General features: G+C 41.5%; 1 protein-coding gene across 1 annotated transcript in view; it reads right to left on the reverse strand.

Moving 5' to 3' along the window:
• Positions 1-22,529, reverse strand: part of EIF2AK4 (eukaryotic translation initiation factor 2 alpha kinase 4) — a 141,193-nt gene that overhangs the window by 20,251 nt on the left and 98,413 nt on the right. The window contains exons 31-35 of the mRNA XM_082275339.1: positions 19,840-19,962; positions 18,546-18,632; positions 14,666-14,778; positions 2,960-3,018; positions 1,216-1,313 (exon numbers count right to left, since the gene is read on the reverse strand). Coding sequence (XP_082131465.1) covers positions 1,216-1,313; positions 2,960-3,018; positions 14,666-14,778; positions 18,546-18,632; positions 19,840-19,962 — 480 coding nt within the window. The remainder of the gene's footprint in view (positions 1-1,215; positions 1,314-2,959; positions 3,019-14,665; positions 14,779-18,545; positions 18,633-19,839; positions 19,963-22,529) is intronic.

A 22,529-nucleotide genomic window follows, 5' to 3' on the forward strand; every position in this document is an offset into this window, starting at 1 on the left:
AATGCAAATATAGATAAGGGAAAATAAAACAATACATAAGGGTAAATAGAAAATAGAAAATGATTTAAAGCAGTAGGATATATTGATCCCACTTGGGGGTGCCTGATGGATCAGCACGGAGCAGTCTAGGCATCTGGACATTCCTGGGTCGTTCCAGGGCCATGCCCAGCAGGGTAAGGTATCACTGATTGGTATGTCAGTCCGGAGATAATGAGGACCGGTGTATAAGACATATTGAGAGTTCATATAAAATCGGTCAATATATGGGTATCGAATAGGGAGTGGGATGGATGGATGGATGGTGTGTTCATCTTAGGATTTAATTACCATAATCAATACAGCGGCTGTAAGATTTAGGACACAGCATATAGAGATATATAGATATATGTTAGTGGCTGTTGGTCCAGAAATGATTAAGAATTGATTGTTGATGAAAAAAGGGAAAAGTTTTTGAGGGAAGATTTTTGATTTTTAATCTGTCTTTCCTGACGAAAAACCCTCCAAAAACGGACGAAAACTCTCGTTCTCGTTTAGTCCAGGTGGTTTTGTGGCTTGGAGACGTCTTATCCACCTCATCTCCATTTGTAGCAACCGTTTGTTCCAGTCCCCCCCTCTACACGGTATGTGTATCCTTTCCAGGGCTGTGAATATTACTTTTGGGATTATGTTTTTGTGGTATTGTGCAGCGTGTCTGCCGAGGGGTACGTAAAAATTACACATCTCACATTACACATAAAAAAAAAACCTTCTGTCTCTACAGCTCCATTAAATAACAGGGTACACACCATTTTATTCAGGACTCCATGCACAAACCAGTCTGACATTAGATTTTGGGAGCGCTAATAAAAATCAATTGTCATTTACATGCTATGGGCTACTGCACACCTCTGCTCTTTGCATTGTTTCTAAATTAGCCCAATTAATTTATCCTACCACCCACTGTGATAAAATCACTGAAAGCAAGCCATCACATCTGCATAATGGAAACAGAATATAAATATGATGACAACATATGCTCATGTAGTTTAAACCATCTGTCTTGCCCAAGACACAGCTAATACAAGCTCATATTATATAGTCAGCCATTATTTGGGAGGTGGCACCTGTAAAGTTTGCATAAAATATGTTACAATGCAGTTTTACTGGAACAAAGCTAGAGTTTATACAGTATTTAGTTTAAAAAATCTTATCTGCCCTAGAGAGAGCTGTAACTACCTGGGTTTCATAACGGCGTCTTACGCTGGAAGGTAACTTTTCTGGAGCGATGACACTGACAGGGGGGACTATGGTACTGCCGTGCTGCTCAAACTGACCTGTCAGATAAAAGAAAGTATAGCCTGAGATGACACAAAGTATAGAACAGGCATGTCTCATTGTATCCTAACAGAGCCTCACACAATAGGGATGAACAAAGACACAGCCAAACACATTCACATCAGATGTAAAATATAACTGTGGCTTTAGGTGTATGTTTTATAAATGATCCTGCAAAGTTTGCTTTGCACAGTAATTACCCCATATTGTGTTACAAAGGTTACTTCTATTGAAACCGTATATTACAAATGCCAAGTGTTTGTTGCTCCAATTAAACCAATGTTTCTGGGCATCCAACATTGAGGTATTGTCAACTTTTACTGAACATTTTACCAAGAATATTACGAAAATGAAAATTAATGTACTAATTACCGATAATTGTGGATCTACCTGACAAGTATTTCTGCCATGACAGAAATACAGCTTTTGCCATTGCGGACCTCTTTAAAAATGCTAGCAGATTGGGAAAGTCAGAACTCCTTATCTGCATACTTGTTCTGAGTCACTCACATAAAGCATTGAAGAAAACAAAATTAAAGGATGAGAGGTCAGCAATGGTAGCCTCCATGTTTTTTTAATGATAACTTTTCTATAAACCACAAATGAACCCTCAAATTAATAAAGTAATGGAGTCAGACTACAAATACAGTAATAAATATACTTCTCTTTTGTTTTAAAACGCACCCTCCCTAACTCTGCTCTATTCAACATTGGTCTCGCTCACCGAGGAGCACTGTTGGTTGGAGCAGTGTCCAGGGGTTGGTGAACTGCTGAAGATCTGGGGTGCTGCGTAGTAAATGTGTGTCTGTGTGGTTTGGCTGTCCTATAGGATACCAACACAAAGTATATCAACCTTTGCTGCAACTTTTAGTTTAAAAAGAAAAGTAAAAGAGAAGCATTCTTTTTACTGTTTATGCAGCCTGACTGTATTACAGTAATAAATTAAGATAAATCAATTGGGTTTTAATTTCACTAATAAGTCAATCTATCCACCCTTAGATTCAAGTGCACTTCATAAATTTGTACATTTATAAAGGGAAGAGGGGTTCCCCGCTGGTGCTGCTTATTACAGCTGGAACAAGGTCAATGCAGTTGATTTTCTTGCCTGTCTAATCATTGCAAGACTGCATAAAGACATAAGAATGCTAATCCAGATGGCCTAATGAATTTGGAAGTGACTATTTTATTATGTTTGTGGGTACTTTACACCTTGTCATCCAGATTCCAGAGTCAAATTGTTAAACTGAGCTGATTATGCGACAAGAGGAAATGGATGCACAATATGGGACACTATGCACAAATAAGGAGGACTTGAAACCACACCACACACTTTTTGTACTTCCTTCATGCTCTATGTTCCTTATCTCAGTTCTACACCTCTTGTATTGAAGTGAAGTATATAACCAAGGTCACATGAGTTAGTACAATAAACAATCCACAAATGACGCCAACTGGCATGTGACACTCCCGTATCTCAAATCAGATTTGTATTCATTCAGCCTGAACAGAGAGCTATTGTCGCTGATGTGAGACAGCAGCCAGGACCCCTCATTTAAAATCTATTCAGTTTACATTGATGTAGAGAGCCAAGCCTACATAACAATAAAAGCAAGCCATGTCTAAGCAGCAGTGATTCTGTACTTACTCTGTGAGCTGGAGAAAGAGCCCTTTACGTTCTGGCCAGACAGGGTGTCCAACACTTCTCTAAAAACAAAGAAAGAACACCCCCTTAATAATGGCTCACAAACATTGCACAGTAACATTCAGTGTATGGATTACACAAAATGGTGGTCAATTTAATGCCCCAGTATTTATAATGAATATTCTCTCATGCCTGCTTAGGAGTTTTGAAGGACATAAATCTACCCTAGATTAAAAGATATTACACTCTATGCTATAATAATGTTCATTTACTCCCTTCCCGATGCCCTTTCATCACAGGTTTAGATTTTTCTTCTGTAGTGAACATTGCAATGTAGATCATCTACCCTTACAGCCCTGTTACATTGTTCCTCTTGCTTTTTACATTTCTGCTTCTCTTCCTGTGTATGTTTATTTTATATTCTTGCTAAAGAGAATTTCACCCATCCTTTGAAGATTGTTTTTCTTTTTTTTTTTTTGTTTATTGATTTCGATATTAGTATTGGAAAAGAACTACTGCATCTTATATCACTTATACCCACACGCTACTAATATTCTCAGGCGGTTTTGATGCAAATTTTAATATAATATAATATAATTAATAAATATATCAGCCTCTCTTATGTAATTGAGTGTGCTCACCAGGCCTTAGTTGGAGATCACCATTTATCGCCTCCGATGGGTTTCACTTTTAATAATGTTATTTGCTATATAGTGATGTTTTGTTGGCACATCGCAACAATTGGCTTATACCGTTTCCTCAGGTATGTGTAACTATATGATATATCATAAATCAGTATTTTGGTTACACCAACTATCTCCCTCAGTTGTACATGTTTTGGCAATGCTTGTTTTGTATTGTACTAATCATTAATAAAAAATTACAATAGTAAAACAAAATAATGTTCATTTAGTACCTAAATAATAACTGGCCAATCTGCCTAAAATTTATATTTCAGTTATGGGCGAGAGTAAATCTTGTATTGGCTTCTAATATTTCTTGATGGCGCCAGAGGTGAGATCTCACTGTCTGAGTTCCCGCCTCTGTCCCCACCCTATCCAGTTGCATTCTCTCTGAATAAGACCTGTTAGGAATGAAAAAGTAGGCTTCTATATCTAACCTTGAAAATGAGAGGAAGGGTTTAGAGAGTATAGAGAAAGCACTCAATTCTAGGCCTAGAATACAGTTTACAAACACAAGCTTTGTTATAGGTTTACTTAAAGTGGTTCTAAACCCAGGAACCCTGCATTCACTATATCTGGTCTCCCACAGTACACAGAACATGGAAATGCAATTATTTTAGTAATTGTACACTGCTAAATACTAGGGATCGACCGATTATCGGCAAAGCCGATATATTTGGGGCCGATATGCACTTTCTCCGATATATATCAGAATCGGCCCCCGAGGTTACCGATAGTGCCGAAATTTTGGGTAAGGGCTTGTACCAGAGTGACGCCTGCAGCTAGCGGCATCACCCCGGTACCGGCGTCCATAGCCGACGGTCGGCTGTCTTGTAATGACAACCAATGCAGCTGAGAAGCTGCTCGGCTGTCATTATAAGGAGCGGGAGGGGACGCCCCCCTCCCGCCGCCTTCCGCGGCTCACCCGGGTATCCCGTCCCACTGGAAGAACCGGGCATGCCCGCCAAAGAGAAGACCCGATCAAAGCCACATTCAGCTCTGATCGGGTCTCCATGTAAAAACCCGGAAGTGATGTCATGACATCACTTCCGGGTACTCGGCGCCAAATTTAAAAAAATGACAGCATTCAAAACAGCCAAACTTGGCGTTTTGAATGCTTTTAAGTCCAGAGGATGGGTTTGGGGTCTTTTAGACCCCCAGATCCTTCTAGAAGAGTACCTGTCAAAAAAAAAAATAAATAAATAAATAAAACCTTTTTTTTTTTTTTTTTTAATGTATGAAAATATTGGCCAATATCAGCCGATACCGATATGCGATGACCAAAATATCGGTATCAGCAATAAAAAAAACGATATCGGTCGATCACTACTAAATACCCTTTCTCATCAGCAGTATATAGCAGTCTTGTGACTTGTATCACTGTCTGGTTAAAGCTTGTAGGAGAAGTTTTCATTTTCCCCTGATCCTCTGTCTGGACAGTGCTCATTGGCTCTGTGCTGATCACATGCACTCTCCCAAGGGAAAAAAGAAAAAACAACTCTCTAGCAATACACACCAAACTGAGCATGTGTAGCCTGACTCCCAATGCTCTGTTCTATCAGGAAATGGTTTGGAGTCATTGGAAGAAGGGGAGGATCAGAGAGACAGGAACACACAGCCTTTATACACAATTCAGAGGATTAACCCCTTAGGTTCCACAGTGAGTATAACAAGCATCCTTTACTGTATATACAAACTGATTTTACTGTTGTGGGTTTAATAACACTTTATGTTTCTATTGAAGATCAATATATTTATGTTTTACGATAAATGTATTGATCTTCAATAGAAACTTAAAGTGTTATTAAACCCACAACAGTAAAATCAGTTTATGTTTTAGTATTGCCAAGCACAGGGAACTGGAATGGGCACAAAATGTGCACTGGCCTATTCTAATCTTTATCTTGGAGAGTGAGAAAATTCAGTGTTCGGGGATGAGGCCTTGTTGGTGTACCTAACCAGCATTATTGGCTGGTTCAGGTATATCAAGGATGTCCTCATCCTTTGGCACGGTACTCCCCAGGATGTTGGGATATTTGTGGATTTACTGGGACAAAAGGTTCAACCTGAAGTTTACATATACTTGTGTGACGCTAAAATCTGGTACATTTCTTACAATTCAAAATAGAGGAAATGGTTCCCTTCACATAAAACTATTTGAGGATGTCGATTTCCTAAAGAATCTCTTGAGCGCTGATAGCTTCCTCCCAAGGCCCTTAATTAGGGGATCCCAGTGGGCCAGTTCCTAAAAGCTCAAATTGTACCTTATCTGATGATTTTAAACAGATGCCTTATACTACCCTTAAGGAGAGATTTTTGAGGAGGGGGTAAAAAACGTGAATAATTATCAAAGGCCTACAGTTGTGCTCATAAGTTTACATACCCTGGCAGCATTTATGATTTCTTGGCCATTTTTCAGAGAATAGGAATGATAACACAAAAACTTTTCTTTCACTCATGGTTAGTGTTTGGCTGAAGCCATTTAGTATCAATCAACTGTGTTAACTCTTTTTAAATCATAATGACAAGAGAAACTACCCAAATGACCCTGATCAAAAGTTTACATAACATGCACACAAGTTGACACAAAGGGGTTTGAATGGCTATTAAAGGCAATCATCCTCACCTGTGATCCGTTTGTGTGTAATTAGTGTGTGTGTATATAAAAGGTCAATGAGCTTCTGGACTCCTGACAGACCCTTGCATCTTTCATCCAGTGCTGCACTGACATTTCTGGATTCTGAGTCATGGGGAAAGCAAAAGAATTGTCAAAGGATCTGCGGGAAAAGGTAGTTGAACTGTATAAAACAGGAAAGGGATATAAAAAGATATCCAAGGAATTAGGAGTGCCAATTAGTAGTGTTCAAACTCTAATCAAGAAGTGGAAAATTAGGGGTTCTGTTGAAACCAAACCACGGTCAGGTAGACCAACTTAAATTTCAGCCACAACTGCCAGGAAAATTGTTTGGGATGCAAAGAAAAACCCACAAATAACCTCAAGTGAAATACAGGACTCTCTGAAAACATGTGGTGTGGCTGTTTCAAGATGCACAATAAAGAGGCACTTGAAGAAAGATGGGCTGCATGGTCAAGTCGCCGAAAGAAAGCCATTACTACGCAAATGCCACAAAGTATCCCGCTTACAATATGCCAAACAGTACAGAGACAAGCCTCAAACCTTCTGGCACAAAGTCATTTGGAGTGATGAGACCAAAATTGAGCTTTTTGGCCACAACCATAAACGCTACATTTGGAGAGGAGTCAACAAGGCCTATGATGAAAGGTATATATAAATATAAAAATACAAGCTGCGCTAAAAATATGATGAAAGGTACACCATTCCTACTGTGAAACACGGAGGTGGATTGCTGATGTTTTGGGGATGTGTGAGCTACAAAAAGGCACAGGAAATTTGGTCAGAATTGATATTAAGATGAATGCAGTATGTTATCAAACATTACTGGAGAAAAACTTGCATTCATCAGCCCGGAAGCTGCGCATGGGATGTACTTGGACATTCCAACATGACAATGATTCTAAGCACAAGGCCAAGTCGACCTGTCATTGGCTACAGCAGAATTAAGTGAAGGTTCTGGAGTGGTCATCCCATTCTCCTGACCTCAATATCATTGAGCCACTCTGGGGAGATCTCAAACGTGCAGTTCATGCAAGACAGCCCAATAATTTACAGGAACTGGAGGCTTTTTGCCAGGAAGAATGGGCAGCTTTACCATCTGAGAAGATAAAGAGCCTCATTCACAAATACCACAAAATCCAAACAATCAATTCAGCCAAGCACTCACTCACAAGGGGAAGACCGGTGTGCTGCTCTCCTCAGGTAGGGAACTCCAACTGGGATGCATAAAAGGAAAGGAAAGGAGGCGCAACACCTAGTGCATTACCCATGGTCACTGTATAAAATGTTTTATTAAAATGCCAAATTCATACTCACAGACAAGAAGATTGTAAAATCGCATTAAAAGAATCCACCACACATGGAATGGAACACGTCCTTGTAGATAAGACCGCTAACGTGTTTCGGGAGTCAAGCTCCCTTCATCAGAGCTGAATTCCGGTGGATTCTTTTAATGCGATTACAATCTTCTTGTCTGTGAGTATGCACTTGGCATTTAAATAAAACATTTTATACAGTGACCACGGGTAATGCACTAGGTGTTGCGCCTCCTTTCCTTTCTTTTATAAATACCACAAAATACTTCAAGCTGTCTTTGATGTTAAAGGGGGCAATACACAGTATTAGGAACTGGGGTATGTAAACTTTTGATCAGGGTCATCTGAGTAATTTCTGTTGTCATTATGATTAAAATTAATTAATTAATAAGATTATTGATTGATAATAAATGGCTTCAGCCAAACACTAACCATGAGTGAAAGAATAGTTTTTGTGTTATCATTCATATTCTCTAAGAAATTACCAAGAAATTATACATTCTGCCAAGGTATGTAAACTTATGAGCACAACTGTATATGAGGGCCATGGAAAGTACCAGGGAGGACCTGTTATATGGTCGGCAATAAGTTCAGGATAATCAGACACATCTTTTCATACAATATAATACTTCTTCCCAAGATGTTTTAAACATATGTCAAAAGTATTGGCATTTATTGACTGAGGACAAGCCGCTAAAGAAATTTGTTTAAAAACCCTGCAGTTATTTTTCTCAGGTCCTGGTCCTTTAAGGACTGACTTGTACACAGTTTGATAAGGACAAATGACAAATGGGACAGGTTAAAGTTTGGTGTATCCAAATGTGGGAAGTGTGATTACTGCTCTTTTGTAATAGAGGGTAATGTTTTGACCCCCATCCACAGGGCGGCACACACTGACCTGTATGTGCAGGGCTTTCTATATTGGGAAGACCAGCCACGTGGTCAGGAAAAAACTTTATGACCATGTCTATGACATGAAGTACAAACATCTGATGTCCCTGATGCCTATACATTAAAAAGGATGGATTAAAGATTTGGGTGGTGGAGAGGGTGGTCAGTGATGACATGCGAAAAGGTGAATATGATAAAAAAAACTACAATGTGAATCCAGCTGGATTTTGGAGTTTTGTGCAACACATCCCCCAGGTGTAAATGAAAGTCTTAGTTTTAATACTTTTTATAAATCACAATATATGGTTTATACTTGCATATTCTGGATATTTTTTTTTCTTGCATTGTGAGGAGACATTTATATACATATATATATTTTTTTGTATCACATATATTTACTCTCTATTGATTTTTATATGGTTGATGGGTATTTCTTTCTTCGATGTACTTATGCAGCTAACATATTATGCTGAACCTTGAGCTGTCATTTTTTGTAATTTTGTTAGATATTATTAATGCTGTGTTGGGTTGATCTTTTCACATCCGCTATTAGGTGCACTCCTTGAACACTGGTGCCTGATGCTTGCTGGCCCCTTTTTTCCCCACTTTTGTTCTCCTGTGGTTGGGCCTTCTATTTGGAGCGGTATTATCTCTTTCTAGCCACCTGGGGGAGTTTTCATTGTGGGGATGGGAGAGACAGTGAAATATCCTGGTTTGCAGGGAAAAAAAAGGGGTCCCAAGCCATCTTTGGTATTCCCCGTCCCCTTGGGTGTTACCTTTGACATTTGGTCTAGTATTTACAGATGTGGTATGGCACTCTGGGCTGGGCAGTCTCTGAGGAAGTTGGGTCACCAACAAAATGGGTCAGTCTTTCTACCATTTGATCCAGTGGTGATGCTCCACATGTCCTTTTATGATGGATGGTCTCTTGCTGGTATGCCTGGTATGAAACCTTTATGATTTGATATTTGGTCTGAGTGAGGAGACTATTACATATTTGACTTTATTTTGGTCACCTGCTTAATGGGCTCCTAACTATAAGGGGTGACATCTAAGCCATGCACATAAGGTCTTGGTTGTTTCTGTAGAAATCTGCATGTGGACATGAGTTCTGGTAATGACAGGTTAAGTTCACCTGGAGACTGGATGAGGATGTACCAACTTTATAAACCTTGTATATAAGCTACACATCCAAGCCATGTAGTTTATATAAAGTCTCTGTCGTCCATGTAGAAGTCTGCATGTGGACTTTCATACACTACTAATGACTAAGTTAAATCCACCTGGAGACTGGATGATCATGCACCAACTATACAAGCCACGCATATAAGTTACACATCTAAGCCATGCATTTACAGTGCCTTGAAAAAGTATTCACATCCCTTGAAATTTTCCACATTTTGTCATGTTACAACCAAAAACGTAAATGTATTTTATTGGGATTTTATGCGATAGACCGACACAAAGTGCACATAATTGTGAAGTGGAAGGAAAATGATAAATGGTTTTCACAATTTTGTTTACAATATGTGAAAAGTGTGGTGTGCATTGCATTCAGCCCCTCTGAGTCAATATTTTGCAGAACCCCCTTTTTCTGCAATTACAGCAAGTCTTTTTGGGTATGTTCTTTTTGGAGAAGTTCAAGTTTGGTCTCATCTGACCAGAGAACCTTCTTCCACATCTTTGCTGTGTCCCCCACATGGCTTCTCACAAAGTGCAAACAGGACTTCTTATGGCTTTCTGTCAACAATGTCTTTCTTCTTGCCACTCTTCCATAAAGGCCAGATTTGTGGCGTTCAGAACTAAAGTTGTCCTGTAGATCGATTCTCCCACCTGAGCTGTGGATCTCTGCAGCTCCTCCAGAGTTACCATGGGCCTCTTAGTTGCTTCTCTGATTATTGCTCTCCTTGCCCGGCCTGTCAGTTCCACTAGATGTTAGTTAGGGGTATCAGAGTAAAGGAAGCTAAATGCAAATGCACGCCACACTTTCCAGATATTTGTAAAGAAGTTTGAAAACCATTTTTCATTTTCCTTCCACTTTACAAATTTGTGCCACTTTGTGTTGGTCTGTCACATAAAATCCCAATAAAATGCATTTACGTTTTTGGTTGTAACATGCAGTGGCGTACCAATGGGGGGGGCGGGGGTGCGGCCCGCCCCGGGTGCCACTCACTGGGGGGTGTCAGCCGGTGTCCTGCCCGGTGTGTTCAGAGTCAGACAGATCCCGCAGTGTGAAGGCAGCTGCAGTGGCTGGCAGCTCCTTCAGTCCGTGCTGCTAGTAGGGGGCGGAGCCACGGCGGGAATAAGGGGGCGGAGCCGCGGCGGGAATAAGGGGGCGGAGCCGCGGCGGGAAGAAGGTGAGTGCCCATTGCAAAAGTGTGTGCTGGATAGGAGGGGGATGGGGCTGCTACATATAGAGGAATTCATCTTTCTCTATTCTTCCTGCAGCTTCCTGCTGAATAACTGATTCTCCTCCTCTCCCTCCTGCAGGAAGAATAGGGAAAGATCAATTCATCTATATGCAGCTGCCCCATCCCCCTCCTATACAACTTCTTTTGCTGGCCCCCCAAAGTTCTTAACCTCCTCCAGTGCTCCTAATCCCTCCCTCAGTGCTTTTAGCCCCTCTCCCCCCAGTGCACTAGACCCCCCCTGTTCTTTAGCCCCCCCCCATGCTCTTCAACTCCCCACAGTGCTTTCTCCCTCCCCCCTAAGTGCTCCCCGTCCCCCCAGTGCTCTCCACCCCCCTGATTTTCCTTGCCCACCCCCCTAAGTGCTCCCTGTCCCCCCAGTGCTCTCCACCCCCCTGGTTTTCCCTGCTCGCCCCCCCAAGTGCTCCCTGTCCCCCCCAGTGCAATCCACCCCCTGCACCTTCCAACCCCCCTACAATGCTTTCCAAACCCTCTCTTAATTCTCTCCAGTTCCCCCCCCCCCCCAACGTGCCCTTCAGCACCTCCAGTGCTCTCTGCTTCGTCTGTGCTCTCCGGCCCCCCTAGTGCTCTTCTATCTTCTATCATGTCCTCAGCCTCTGAGCATCTACTGTACCATGTCTGTAGTCTCTGACCATCTACTGTATCATGTCTGCAGTCTCTGACCATCTCTTGTATCATGTCTGCAGTCTCTGACCATCTCTTGTATCATGTCTGCAGTCTCTGACCATCTCTTGTATCATGTCTGCAGTCTCTGACCATCTACTGTATCACGTCTGCAGTCTCTGACCATCTCCTGTATCATGTCTGCAATCTCTGACCATCTCCTGTATCATGTCTGCAATCTCTGACCATCTCCTGTATCATGTCCTCAGTCTCTGACCATCTACTGTATCATGTCCTCAGTCTCTGACCATCTCCTGTATCATGTCCTCAGTCTCTGACCATCTCCTGTATCATGTCCTCAGTCTCTGACCATCTCCTGTATCATGTCCTCAGTCTCTGACCATCTCCTGTATCATGTCCTCAGTCTCTGACCATCTACTGTATCATGTCCTCAGTCTCTGACCATCTCCTGTATCATGTCCTCAGTCTCTGACCATCTACTGTATCATGTCCTCAGTCTCTGACCATCTTCTGTATCATGTCCGCAGTCTCTGACCATATCCTGTATCATGTCTGCAGTCTCTGACCATCTCCTGTATCATGTCTGTAGTCTCTGACCATCTACTGTATCATGTCTGCAGTCTCTGACCATCTCCTGTATCATGTCTGCAGTCTCTGACCATCTCCTGTATCATGTCTCTAGTCTCTGACCATCTCCTGTATCACGTCTGCAGTCTCTGACCATCTCCTGTATCATGTCTGTAGTCTCTGACCATCTACTGTATCATGTCCGCAGTCTCTGACCATCTCCTGTATCATGTCCTCAGTCTCTGACCATCTCCTGTATCATGTCTGCAGTCTCTGATCATCTACTGTATCATGTCTGCAGTCTCTGACCATCTCCTGTATCATGTCCGCAGTCTCTGACCATCTCCTGTATCACGTCTGCAGTCTCTGACCATCTCCTGTATCATGTCTGCAGTCTCTGACCATCTCCTGTATCATGTCTGTAGTCTCTGACCATCTACTGTATCATGTCCTCAGTCTCTGACCATCTCCTGTATCATGTCCTCAGTCTCTGACCATCTCCTGTATCATGTCCGCAGTCTCTGACCATCTCCTGTATCATGTCTGCAGTCTCTGACCATCTCCTGTATCATGTCTGCAGTCTCTGACCATCTCCTGTATCACGTCTGCAGTCTCTGACCATCTCCTGTATCATGTCTGCAGTCTCTGACCATCTCCTGTATCATGTCTGTAGTCTCTGACCATCTACTGTATCATGTCCTCAGTCTCTGACCATCTCCTGTTTCATGTCTGCAGTCTCTGACCATCTCCTGTATCATGTCCTCAGTCTCTGACCATCTCTTGTATCATGTCTGCAGTCTCTGACCATCTCCTGTATCATGTCTGCAGTCTCTGGCCATCTTCTGTATCACGTCTGCAGTCTCTGACCATCTCCTGTATCACGTCTGCAGTCTCTGACCATCTCCTGTATCATGTCTGTAGTCTCTGAATATCTCCTTTAGCAAGTCTCCAATCTCTTACTCAAACTTAAACACATTGCTAATATTAGCTATCTATCTATGCTGAAGGTAGGACTGTGCAGGGGAGGCAGAGAGTGCAAAAGGGGGAACTGTGATTAGAGAGACGGAGGGCAGACTGCAAGGGGCACTGTGATGGGGGGCTGTGAAATTTGTGCAAAAAATATTCTTGAAAACATTACATTTTTTGTGGGTGTTTTTACATTTTAAAGTCGGGGGGGGGGTGGAAGATATAGGATCCGCCCCGGGTGCCAAATGCTCTAGGTACGCCAATGGTAACATGACAAAATGTGGAAAATTTCAAGGGGTATGGATACTTTTTCAAAGCACTGTAATGTCTTGGTGTTCCATGTAAAGATCTGCCTGTGGACATTTGTTTACTACTAATGGCAGGTTAAAATCACCTGGAGCCTGGATAATGTTGCACCTACTACCATATATGATGTCTAGGTGATCCCTGTTAAAATGTATATGGACATTCTCTTCTTTAGCAGATCACAGGTTTAATCCACCTTGTGACCTTTTCTCATACCCAAAGCATTCAAGTTGTGTGGATAACAACATTAGAGCATTCATAGATTGGCTGTCACCTCAATGTGCTGGTTTCAACCTCTTGATGTGCTATATCCTCAGCAACACATGCCTTTTTACCGAGCCCTCTTGGAATACAATCTGGATGATTTACAACTCTAATTTGTCCATGGTGGAAGTGGATGATTCAGCGTATTGTTGACTGTAGAGTCCTAATAATTGTAGGCTTAACCATTTCACTCACAGAGCCTTCTACAGAACTTCAGCTATTCTAAAAGAGTACTACCACTATTGTTATATAATTATTATATCCTTATTTATACGTTTGATATAAGTTATTTGATTCTTTGATTTAAACTGTAGGATGTATTCATATAGGTTTTGAGGTTCATTTTAAGAGTATCTTGGGTTTATAGTAGGTATACCTTTTTTTTTCCTTTTTTTAACCTGTCTGTGTGTCTATATACTTTCTTTGTAGTAAAATGTATTTGTATAGAGTTTGCCACATACGTTTGTTTTTTTTTTCATGATTGTGTTCCATAAATATATATCAGAATTTCAGTGGGAGCCCCATAAAAGTAGATATTTTACAGAAGTTGAAGTTGTAACCTCAAAAATGCTATTTGCCTAACCCTCACACTGATCCAATAACTTCAATGCTTTCTGAGTCACTGGTCTGGATCAAGTAAGCCGATCAGCTGAGTGAGGACCTTCATAACAACCATGGCAGGTTCAACGGTCACCACAAAAGGTAAGAAAATGACTGGAGATTCAATCCGCTGTACATCATTTGTGGGTGGTCTGAGGATTTACTACATGGCACTGGACAAACATTAGGAGCCAGTAGTTCTCACAGTGATCAGTGTAGTTACAATGGAGATGTTGCCCGTTTCAACCAGACTCGTCTATTTCCAAGAGAGACTATGAAACCTGATTGAAGCTCATTCCACCCCAGCCAATCAGATTTCATCTTTCTCTTAGGTAGAAGAAAATCTGATGTATTGTTATAGATGACAGTCTCCCTTCACAGACTTCCCATATCTTATTTCCTGAAAAGGAGAACCATATTTATCACACCTGTTATTTCTCTCATCCAGCACTTTGATCCTCAGCTTCTGCAAAAGATGATCTACCAGATCTGACTCCAAAATTCTCTTCTCGCTCTGCCTTTCCTTTTCAAACGCCTTCAGCTGTTCAAACAGAAACAAAGTGGGTGGATTAATAATGATGTGTATTTAAAGTGGCTTGTATGAGGACAGCTGCTATAGATGAATCATTTCAGAGACATTTTCTGTGTATCTGGCTTCAGTTTCACAAACTTCATAGAGGAACTAGTCCAACACTATTACATGATTCTTGCACATACCTAGGACTTATTGCAAATGGAAGCTTATTTTCAAACATTAAGAAAAAGTTAGTGAATCCATGCAGTCTCAATTGTGCAATATCATTTAATAAAGAAACTGAGATTCAATGTTCCCATAATGGTTACAGCCCATCATAGTCAATACATATATGTGCTGACACAATGGGACTCCAGTCCTTCCTCCTTTGACTCTGCTCCCCTGGCTGTTTACAGGACTCACAATCCTGCCCTTTAGTAAGTGCAATACTTGTAACAATGTGTTTTGAATAAATAATATGCACTATAGCAATCAGTTATTTTATATGTTTAAAGAGTTACTAAACCCACAAGAGTAAAATCAGTCTGTACAGTCGTGGGCAAATGTTTTGAAAATTACAATTTTCTTTTTTTTTTTTTTTACAGTCTGCTGCTTCAGGGTTTTGGATCTTTTGGTCAGATGTTCCTATGGTATACTGAAGTATAATTTCAAGCATTTCATAAGTTTCAAAGGCTTTTATTGACAATTACATTAAGTTTATACAAAGAGTCAACATTTGCAGTGTGGACCCTTCTTTTTCCAAGACATCTGCAATTCGCCCTGCCATGCTGTAAGTCAACTTAGAGCCGAATCCTGACTGATGGCAGCCTATTCTTGCATAATCAATGCTTGGAGTTTCACAGAATTTGTGGGTTTTTTTTTGTTCACCCACCTCTTGAGGATTGACCACAAGTTCTCAATGGGATTAAAGTCTGTCGAGGTTTCCTGGACCCAAAATATCAATGTTTTGCTCCCCAACCCACTGCATATGGTAAGGTGCTCCATCATGCTGGAATAGGCATTGTTCCTCATCAAACTGTTCTTGGATGGTTGGGAGAAGTTGCTCTCTGAGTATGTTTTTGTACCATTCTTTATTCATGGCTGTGTTCTTGGGCAAAATGGTAAATAAATCCTTGGCTGAGAAGCAACCCCACACATAGATGGTCTCAGGATCCTTTACTGTTGGAATGACACAGGATTGATGGTAGTGCTCACCTTTTCTTCTCTGATCAAGGTTTTTTTAAAGATGCCCCAAACAATCTGAAAAGGGATTCATCAGAGAAAATGACTTTACCCCAATCCTCAGCAGTCCAATCCCTGTACCTTTTGCAGAATATCAGTCTGTCCCTGATATTTTTCTGGGAGAGAAGTGGCTTCTTTGACACCAGGCCATCCTCCAAAAGTCAACGCCTCACTGTGCGTGCAGACCCATCCACACCTGCCTGCTGCCATTCCTGAGCAAGCTCTGCACTGGTGGTGCCCCGATGCCACAGCTAAATCAACTGTAGAAGACGGTCCTGGCACTTGCTGGACTTTCTTAAATGCCTTCTTCACAACAATTGAACCTTTCTCCTTGAACTTCTTGATGATCTGATAAATGGTTGATTTAGGTGCAATCTTAGTAGAAGCAATATCCTTGCCTGTGAATCCTTTTTTGTGCAAAGCAGTGATGACTGTACATGTTTCCTTGCAGGTAACCATGTTTAACAGAGGAAGAACAATGATTTTAAGCACCACCCTCCCTTAAAACTTCCAGTCTGTTATTCTAATTCCATCAGCATTAGAATGATTTAGCCTTGTCCTTGTCAACACTGATACCTGTGTTAATGTGAGAATCAATGACATGATGTCAGCTGGTCCTTTCGTGGCAGGGCTAAATTGCAGTGGAAATGTTTTTCTTTTTGGGGGGATTAAGTTCATTTTCATGGCAAAGAGGGACTTTGCAATTAATTGCAATTCATCTGATCACTCTTCATAACATTCTTGAGCATATGCAAATTGCCATCATAACAACAGACTTTGTAATAATTATTATTATTTGTGTCATTCTCAAAACTTTTGGTCAGGGCTTTATATGCAGTAAAGCATGCTCGTTATACTCACTTTGGAACCTAAGGGGTTAATCCCCTGCATTGTGTAAAAAGGCTGTTTGATCTTGTCTTCTCTGATCATCCCCTTCTTCCACTGTCCCCAAACCATCTCCTGATACAACAGAGGCTAGGGGACAAGCTGCACATGCTCAGTTTGGTGTGTATTGCTGGAGTGTTTTTTTTTTTCTTAGGAGAGTGCATGTGATCAGAACAGGACCAATCAGCACTGTCCAGACAGAGGGTCAGGGGTCCTGCAGCCTTATAGGACAGTCAGAGGAGAATGAAAACTCCCCCTACAAGCTCTTTATTCAGACACTGATAGAAGTCACAAGACTGCTCTAACTGCAGTTGAAAAAAAGGTATTTAGCAGTTTATATTTACTAAAACTGTTGCATTTCCATGTTCTGTGTACTGTGGGAGACCAGATATAGTGGATGTAGGGTCCTGGGTATAGTAACACTTTAAGATCATGAAGATATTTTAATCAAGTGGGTCTTTGGGGTAGATACTGCTCCATGACAGAGGGAAGACACACACAAGACAGTACTATACAACTCTACGAGGGCTCACCAACTGAACTTCCTAGTTCAGGAAGGCCAAGGAAGGTATACCCTAAAGCATGGCTCAAAATTTCATGCCTCAAGCTACTAGCCAAGGCTTAAGAGTTACTCGCCACCAGTTGCCCCACCCAACCCCAACCTTGCCCCTCCCCAATTCTGCCCTAAACACGCTCTCATAATTTATCTCATGAAATTACACTTTAAAATGTTTTGTGCAGAATTAGGTTACAAAAATAAATATTAACAACAACTTCAGTCAGTGCTCATTAGTGCAGCCTCATCAGTGCCCATCACCGCAGCACATCAGTGCCCATCAACACAGCCTCATTAGTGCCCATCAACACAGCCTCATCAGTGCCCATCAACACAGCCTCATTAGTGCCCATCAACACAGCCTCATCAGTGCCCATCAACACAGCTTCGTGGGAGCTGATTCTCCTCCCAGCAGTTGGCCAGGAAACTGTGGGGAAGGAGGGTAGATTTGGCCGGATCCCACAGAGAGGGCATCTCTGCTATCAAACAAAGTCCTGCCTCCTGGACCAGTGTGCTGTCTATCATAGAAGCTGGTCCAGGAGGCGGAACCTTGTTCGCCAGCGGAGATTGCCTCTCATCACTGTGTGATCCAGCCAGCTATCCTCTTCCTCTCTTCTCCCTTTCCCACAGTTTCTTGACCAATCGCAGAATTGGCTCCCATTCAACCCTGCCCCCCCTCCTCCGATACGGCTTCTCACTCGCTCTGAGATAATTTCCACACGCTAAATGCGAGCAGGCGAGTGGGAATTTTGATGACTGCCCTAAAGGTACATTTACACTTTACCATCTATGCGTATAGTAGGTCACAACAGAAATTTTTCTTTATTTAAGATGTATGTAATTTGTGCCAACACCATCTTTTAATGCCAAGACCTTCAAATCATTTCTGCACATCTAAAACACAAATGGGGACAGAATGCACAGGACTGAAGAACATGACAAATCAGAAATGTAAGGTAGGCTCATCAGCAAAGACTTGTCCATATGAGGACCCTCCTTGATCTTTTGTGTTTTAGTTCTCATTAATATTATCTTCAGATATTCATGGAGGTTAAAGAATTGGTGAGAACTCACTTGTAGGCTGTGATTTTTACACATAACTCAAATTTACCTTGACGTGATTTCCTTCTTTATCTGAGACTATGGCAGCATGTGTGATCCCAGATATCCTGCAATGCTCCTGCAGCTCATCCTGTGACTAAGACAAAAATGCATTTTTAGGAACCAAGTAAAAAAGTAAAGATCGTTATTGTGAGAACCTTGTCAAATAATGTAAGAGTTTCTAACAAAGCATAAGATTCAGCAGTAAATTTGCAGAATCCGCAGAATCTGACTGAGTGCCTTTGTAGGACAATCTTAAACATCCTACAGATTTGAGGTCATCACTTCCTGATAAGATTCATATTTTTTAACTCAGGACGCACTGGGGTTTATTTACTAAATCTGGAGAGTGCAAAATCAGGCTCACTTCTGCATAGAATCCAATTAGCTTCTCGATTCCGCTTGTTCATTTAAGCCTTGGCAATAAAACCTGGAAGCTGATTGGTTTCCATGCAGAAGTGATATTTTGCCCTCTCCAGCTTTAGTAACTAAACCCCACCGTGACATCTGCAGACACGTTCATTGACCCTGAAGTTGTCCACACAATCCACAAACATGCACTTCAACCAAAACAAGAGCACGTTTATGAAAAGTGAGATCTTCCTTTAGGTCTACAGCTAGTCATGCTGCTCCACCACCACCATTCAACAGGCCACACAATTTCACTAACCCTATATATAGGAAAAGTAGACTCTACAAGTAAATACGTATTACAACATGATTGTAGTTAACTACTGTTCCATGCTAAATTCTATAATAATGTCACTAGAAACAGAAGGAAATTTTGCACAATTCAATGATATTTCATTGACAAACATTGTTTTATATAAACAGAGAAATCATATATTTAATGAAGTGACAAGACAAAGCAAAACAATGCCAAGTTTGTAGCTGGTTCGCCTTGTAGCACAGGGGTTCTAGGTTTAATTCCCACCCAAAGCCCAGCACTGTAGTTCTTGCATTTGCACTGGTTTTCTCCACATGTTCCCTTTTACTCTTGTAAAAAAGAAACATGCATACATGAATTTAGTAGGAACATTAGGTGATGAGCTCCTTAAGGGCAAGAGCCTATATGATTGGTGCAGTGTACACACACGAAACATGCTATCGCTACATAAAAACAGGAAATCACTGCAAAAGTTAAGGATCAGCCAGCCAAGCTGTGTAAAATTAACAACATATACACTGCCTCTTTTTTCCTACTAGTTTACAGGGTAATGAACTAGCAATAATATTATATTTTACATCAGAATCTTCCCAGTTCTAAGTTATCTGTAGGAAGTAAAGGCAGACATTGTGCTTACCTCCGACCAGTCATACATGATCTCAGCTGTAATGCCTGCTGCCCAAAGCTTCTGAATGATGCCAGTTACCCTGCTTACAGACATCTGCCCGGCACTTACAACAAGCAAGTCACAACTGCTGACCTTGGATGAAGAAAAAGAGCCGTACACACATATGAAATCAGTAAATTAGAAACTGTAATACACTTTTAAAAAGTTAATTGTAGCAATTTAAAATGTATATTTTTAAATACTATGTAGTTGCAAAGATCCAGTTGAAGTAGTTGTAAAGCCTCTGCATTTGTCATATATGCAATGACAGAAATGTAGTAGAAAAGGTTTTTTCTAAATCCACTTTTTTAAAAATCATAAATTTGCTTTCTATATAGAAATAAATATGTTGCCGGGTGTCAAAGAGTCATAAGCACCCCATCCCTTCGTAGTCAAAATATTGAGAAAGCAGAGAAGTGGGATTTTAACCACTTCCGGACGGAAGATTTTCCCCCCTTAAGCACCAGGCCATTTTAAGCGATTTGGCACTGCGCTACTTTTACAGACAATTGTGCGGTCATGCAAAGCTGTACCCCAATAGAATTGATGTCCTTTTTTTCCCACAAATAGAGCTTTCTTTTGGTGGCATTTGATCATCTGTGCAATTTTTATTTTTTGCACTATAAACAAAAAAAGAACGACATTTCTGAAAAAAAAAAAAAAACAACATTATTTTTCACTTTCTGCTATACAACATTCCCCCCCCCCCCCCCCCCAAAAAAAAAAATTAAAAATCACATTTTTTTTATCATTTTAGGCTAATTTGTATTCTGCTACATATTTTTGGTAAAAAAAAATACCAATAAGCGTATTTTGATTGGTTTGCGCAAAAGTAATCGCGTCTACAAACTAGGGGACTGCAGCATTGCCGCGGACAGATTGGACCCCTAACTGACATTTTTGACACTTTCGGGGGGACCAGTGATATTACTACAGTAATCAGTGCTAAAAATATGCACTTTTACTGTAATAATGACACTGGCAGGGAAGGGATTAACCCAGGGGCAATCAAAGGGTTAAAGAGGAAGTAAACCCTCCTCTGCAAGTTGTACCTATAGGTAAGCCTATATTAAGGCTTACCTATAGGTACTGTAAATATCTCCTAAACATGTACCGTTTAGGAGATATTTACCTTACATGCAGCCAGTGACGTCACTGGCGCATGCGCTCTGAAGGAACAGCCGCTGGTGCCGTTCCTTCAGAGTCCCTTGCCGTGACCGTCGGCTCCCGCGCGCGTGCGCGGGAGTGACGTCACCGCGGCTCTGGTCAATCAGATGGCCGGATGACGCGATCCGGGAAGACGGGCGACTGAACATGTCGCTCGTCATACAGGTGAGTGAGCGGCACGGTGGGGCTCGTTGTAAGGTAAGTATTTCATAATGTGCTAGTATGCGATGCATACTAGCTCATTATGTGTTTGTCTTTCAGGTTGTAAAAAAAAAAAAAAAAAGTTAAACGAGTTTACAACCTCTTTAAGTGTGAGCCTGGGGGGTGTTTTCTAACTGTGGGGGGGGATGGGCTTGTGAAATCAATACAGAGACCTGTGTTCCTAAATAGGAGGAAGTTTACAACAGCAGACCGCCGTTATCTCTTCCCAGGGAGTGATCGCCGCTGCCCAGTAGCAATTGCGGCCGCCGGCCCTGTGGATCAGCTTCTCCACTAGCAAGTTGGCACACACACTCCCCCAGGATCGCTCCAGCGGACCGCCATACAGGTACGGCAATTCGTGGGAACCTGCCGCCGTATAAATGCAGCGGCTGGTCGGCAAGTAGTTAAAGATGCCAAGAAAACAGTTTGATATATAAAAGTAACAAAATTTTATTGAAACAATGATTTCAAAAACAATTTTACACATATAAAATCATAGCACAATAACCAAACTATTTTGGTACAAATGCAGTGACTCCTGCTCTACATGTTTCCTCGGGAGTCTTTACGCATACATAAATCGCTCAAAATTAGAAAAAAGCATATTGGTCATCAACACAACTACCATAAATAAAGGTAGATTCTCACACCAATTTTACAATACATCGATTTGTGTTAATACATTTTTCTCAAAAATGCATATGACTTGAAGGTCATCACTGTAAGGCCCTCTTACCTGACTGCGCATAAAGTATTTTTAGTGTACTGATATAGTCCCAACTTCTATGCTGTCAAACTGTAGGCATAGTGTACTACATGGAATGTAAATGCAAGGCCTATTATGGAAAAACTAAGACTATTCTTTCATAGAGTCGGGGACCATGTGTCCCTGGTCTCTAATGCCTCGTTTCCACTGAGCGGATCGGTTCGGGTCGGTTCGGTACGGTACGCATTTTTGGGTGTTTCCATTATGAAAGTGGCCCATACAACCGAGCCAAACCGCACCATTCCTGGTCCTGCTTCAGATATAGGGCCATAGGAAATGGTATGGTACGGTACGGTTAGGGCGGAGCTACTGGCGTCACACAATAGAGTCCACCGATTGGCGGACTGGAAACCATCAATGCTCACGTCAAATGAAAGAGCAAAACAAACACCTCATTTGGTGTAAACCCCGCATGGTCCCTGGTCCGCCCGACTTGCAGTGGAAACGCTCACCTGAATAGACCGGACCATTCCAACCCTTCCAAACTGTACCGACCCGAACCGTTCCGCTCAGTGGAAACGAGGCA

This window comes from Pelophylax lessonae (genome assembly GCF_965119305.1).
Source record: "Pelophylax lessonae genome assembly, chromosome: 13".
NCBI classification, from domain to species: Eukaryota; Metazoa; Chordata; class Amphibia; order Anura; family Ranidae; genus Pelophylax; species Pelophylax lessonae.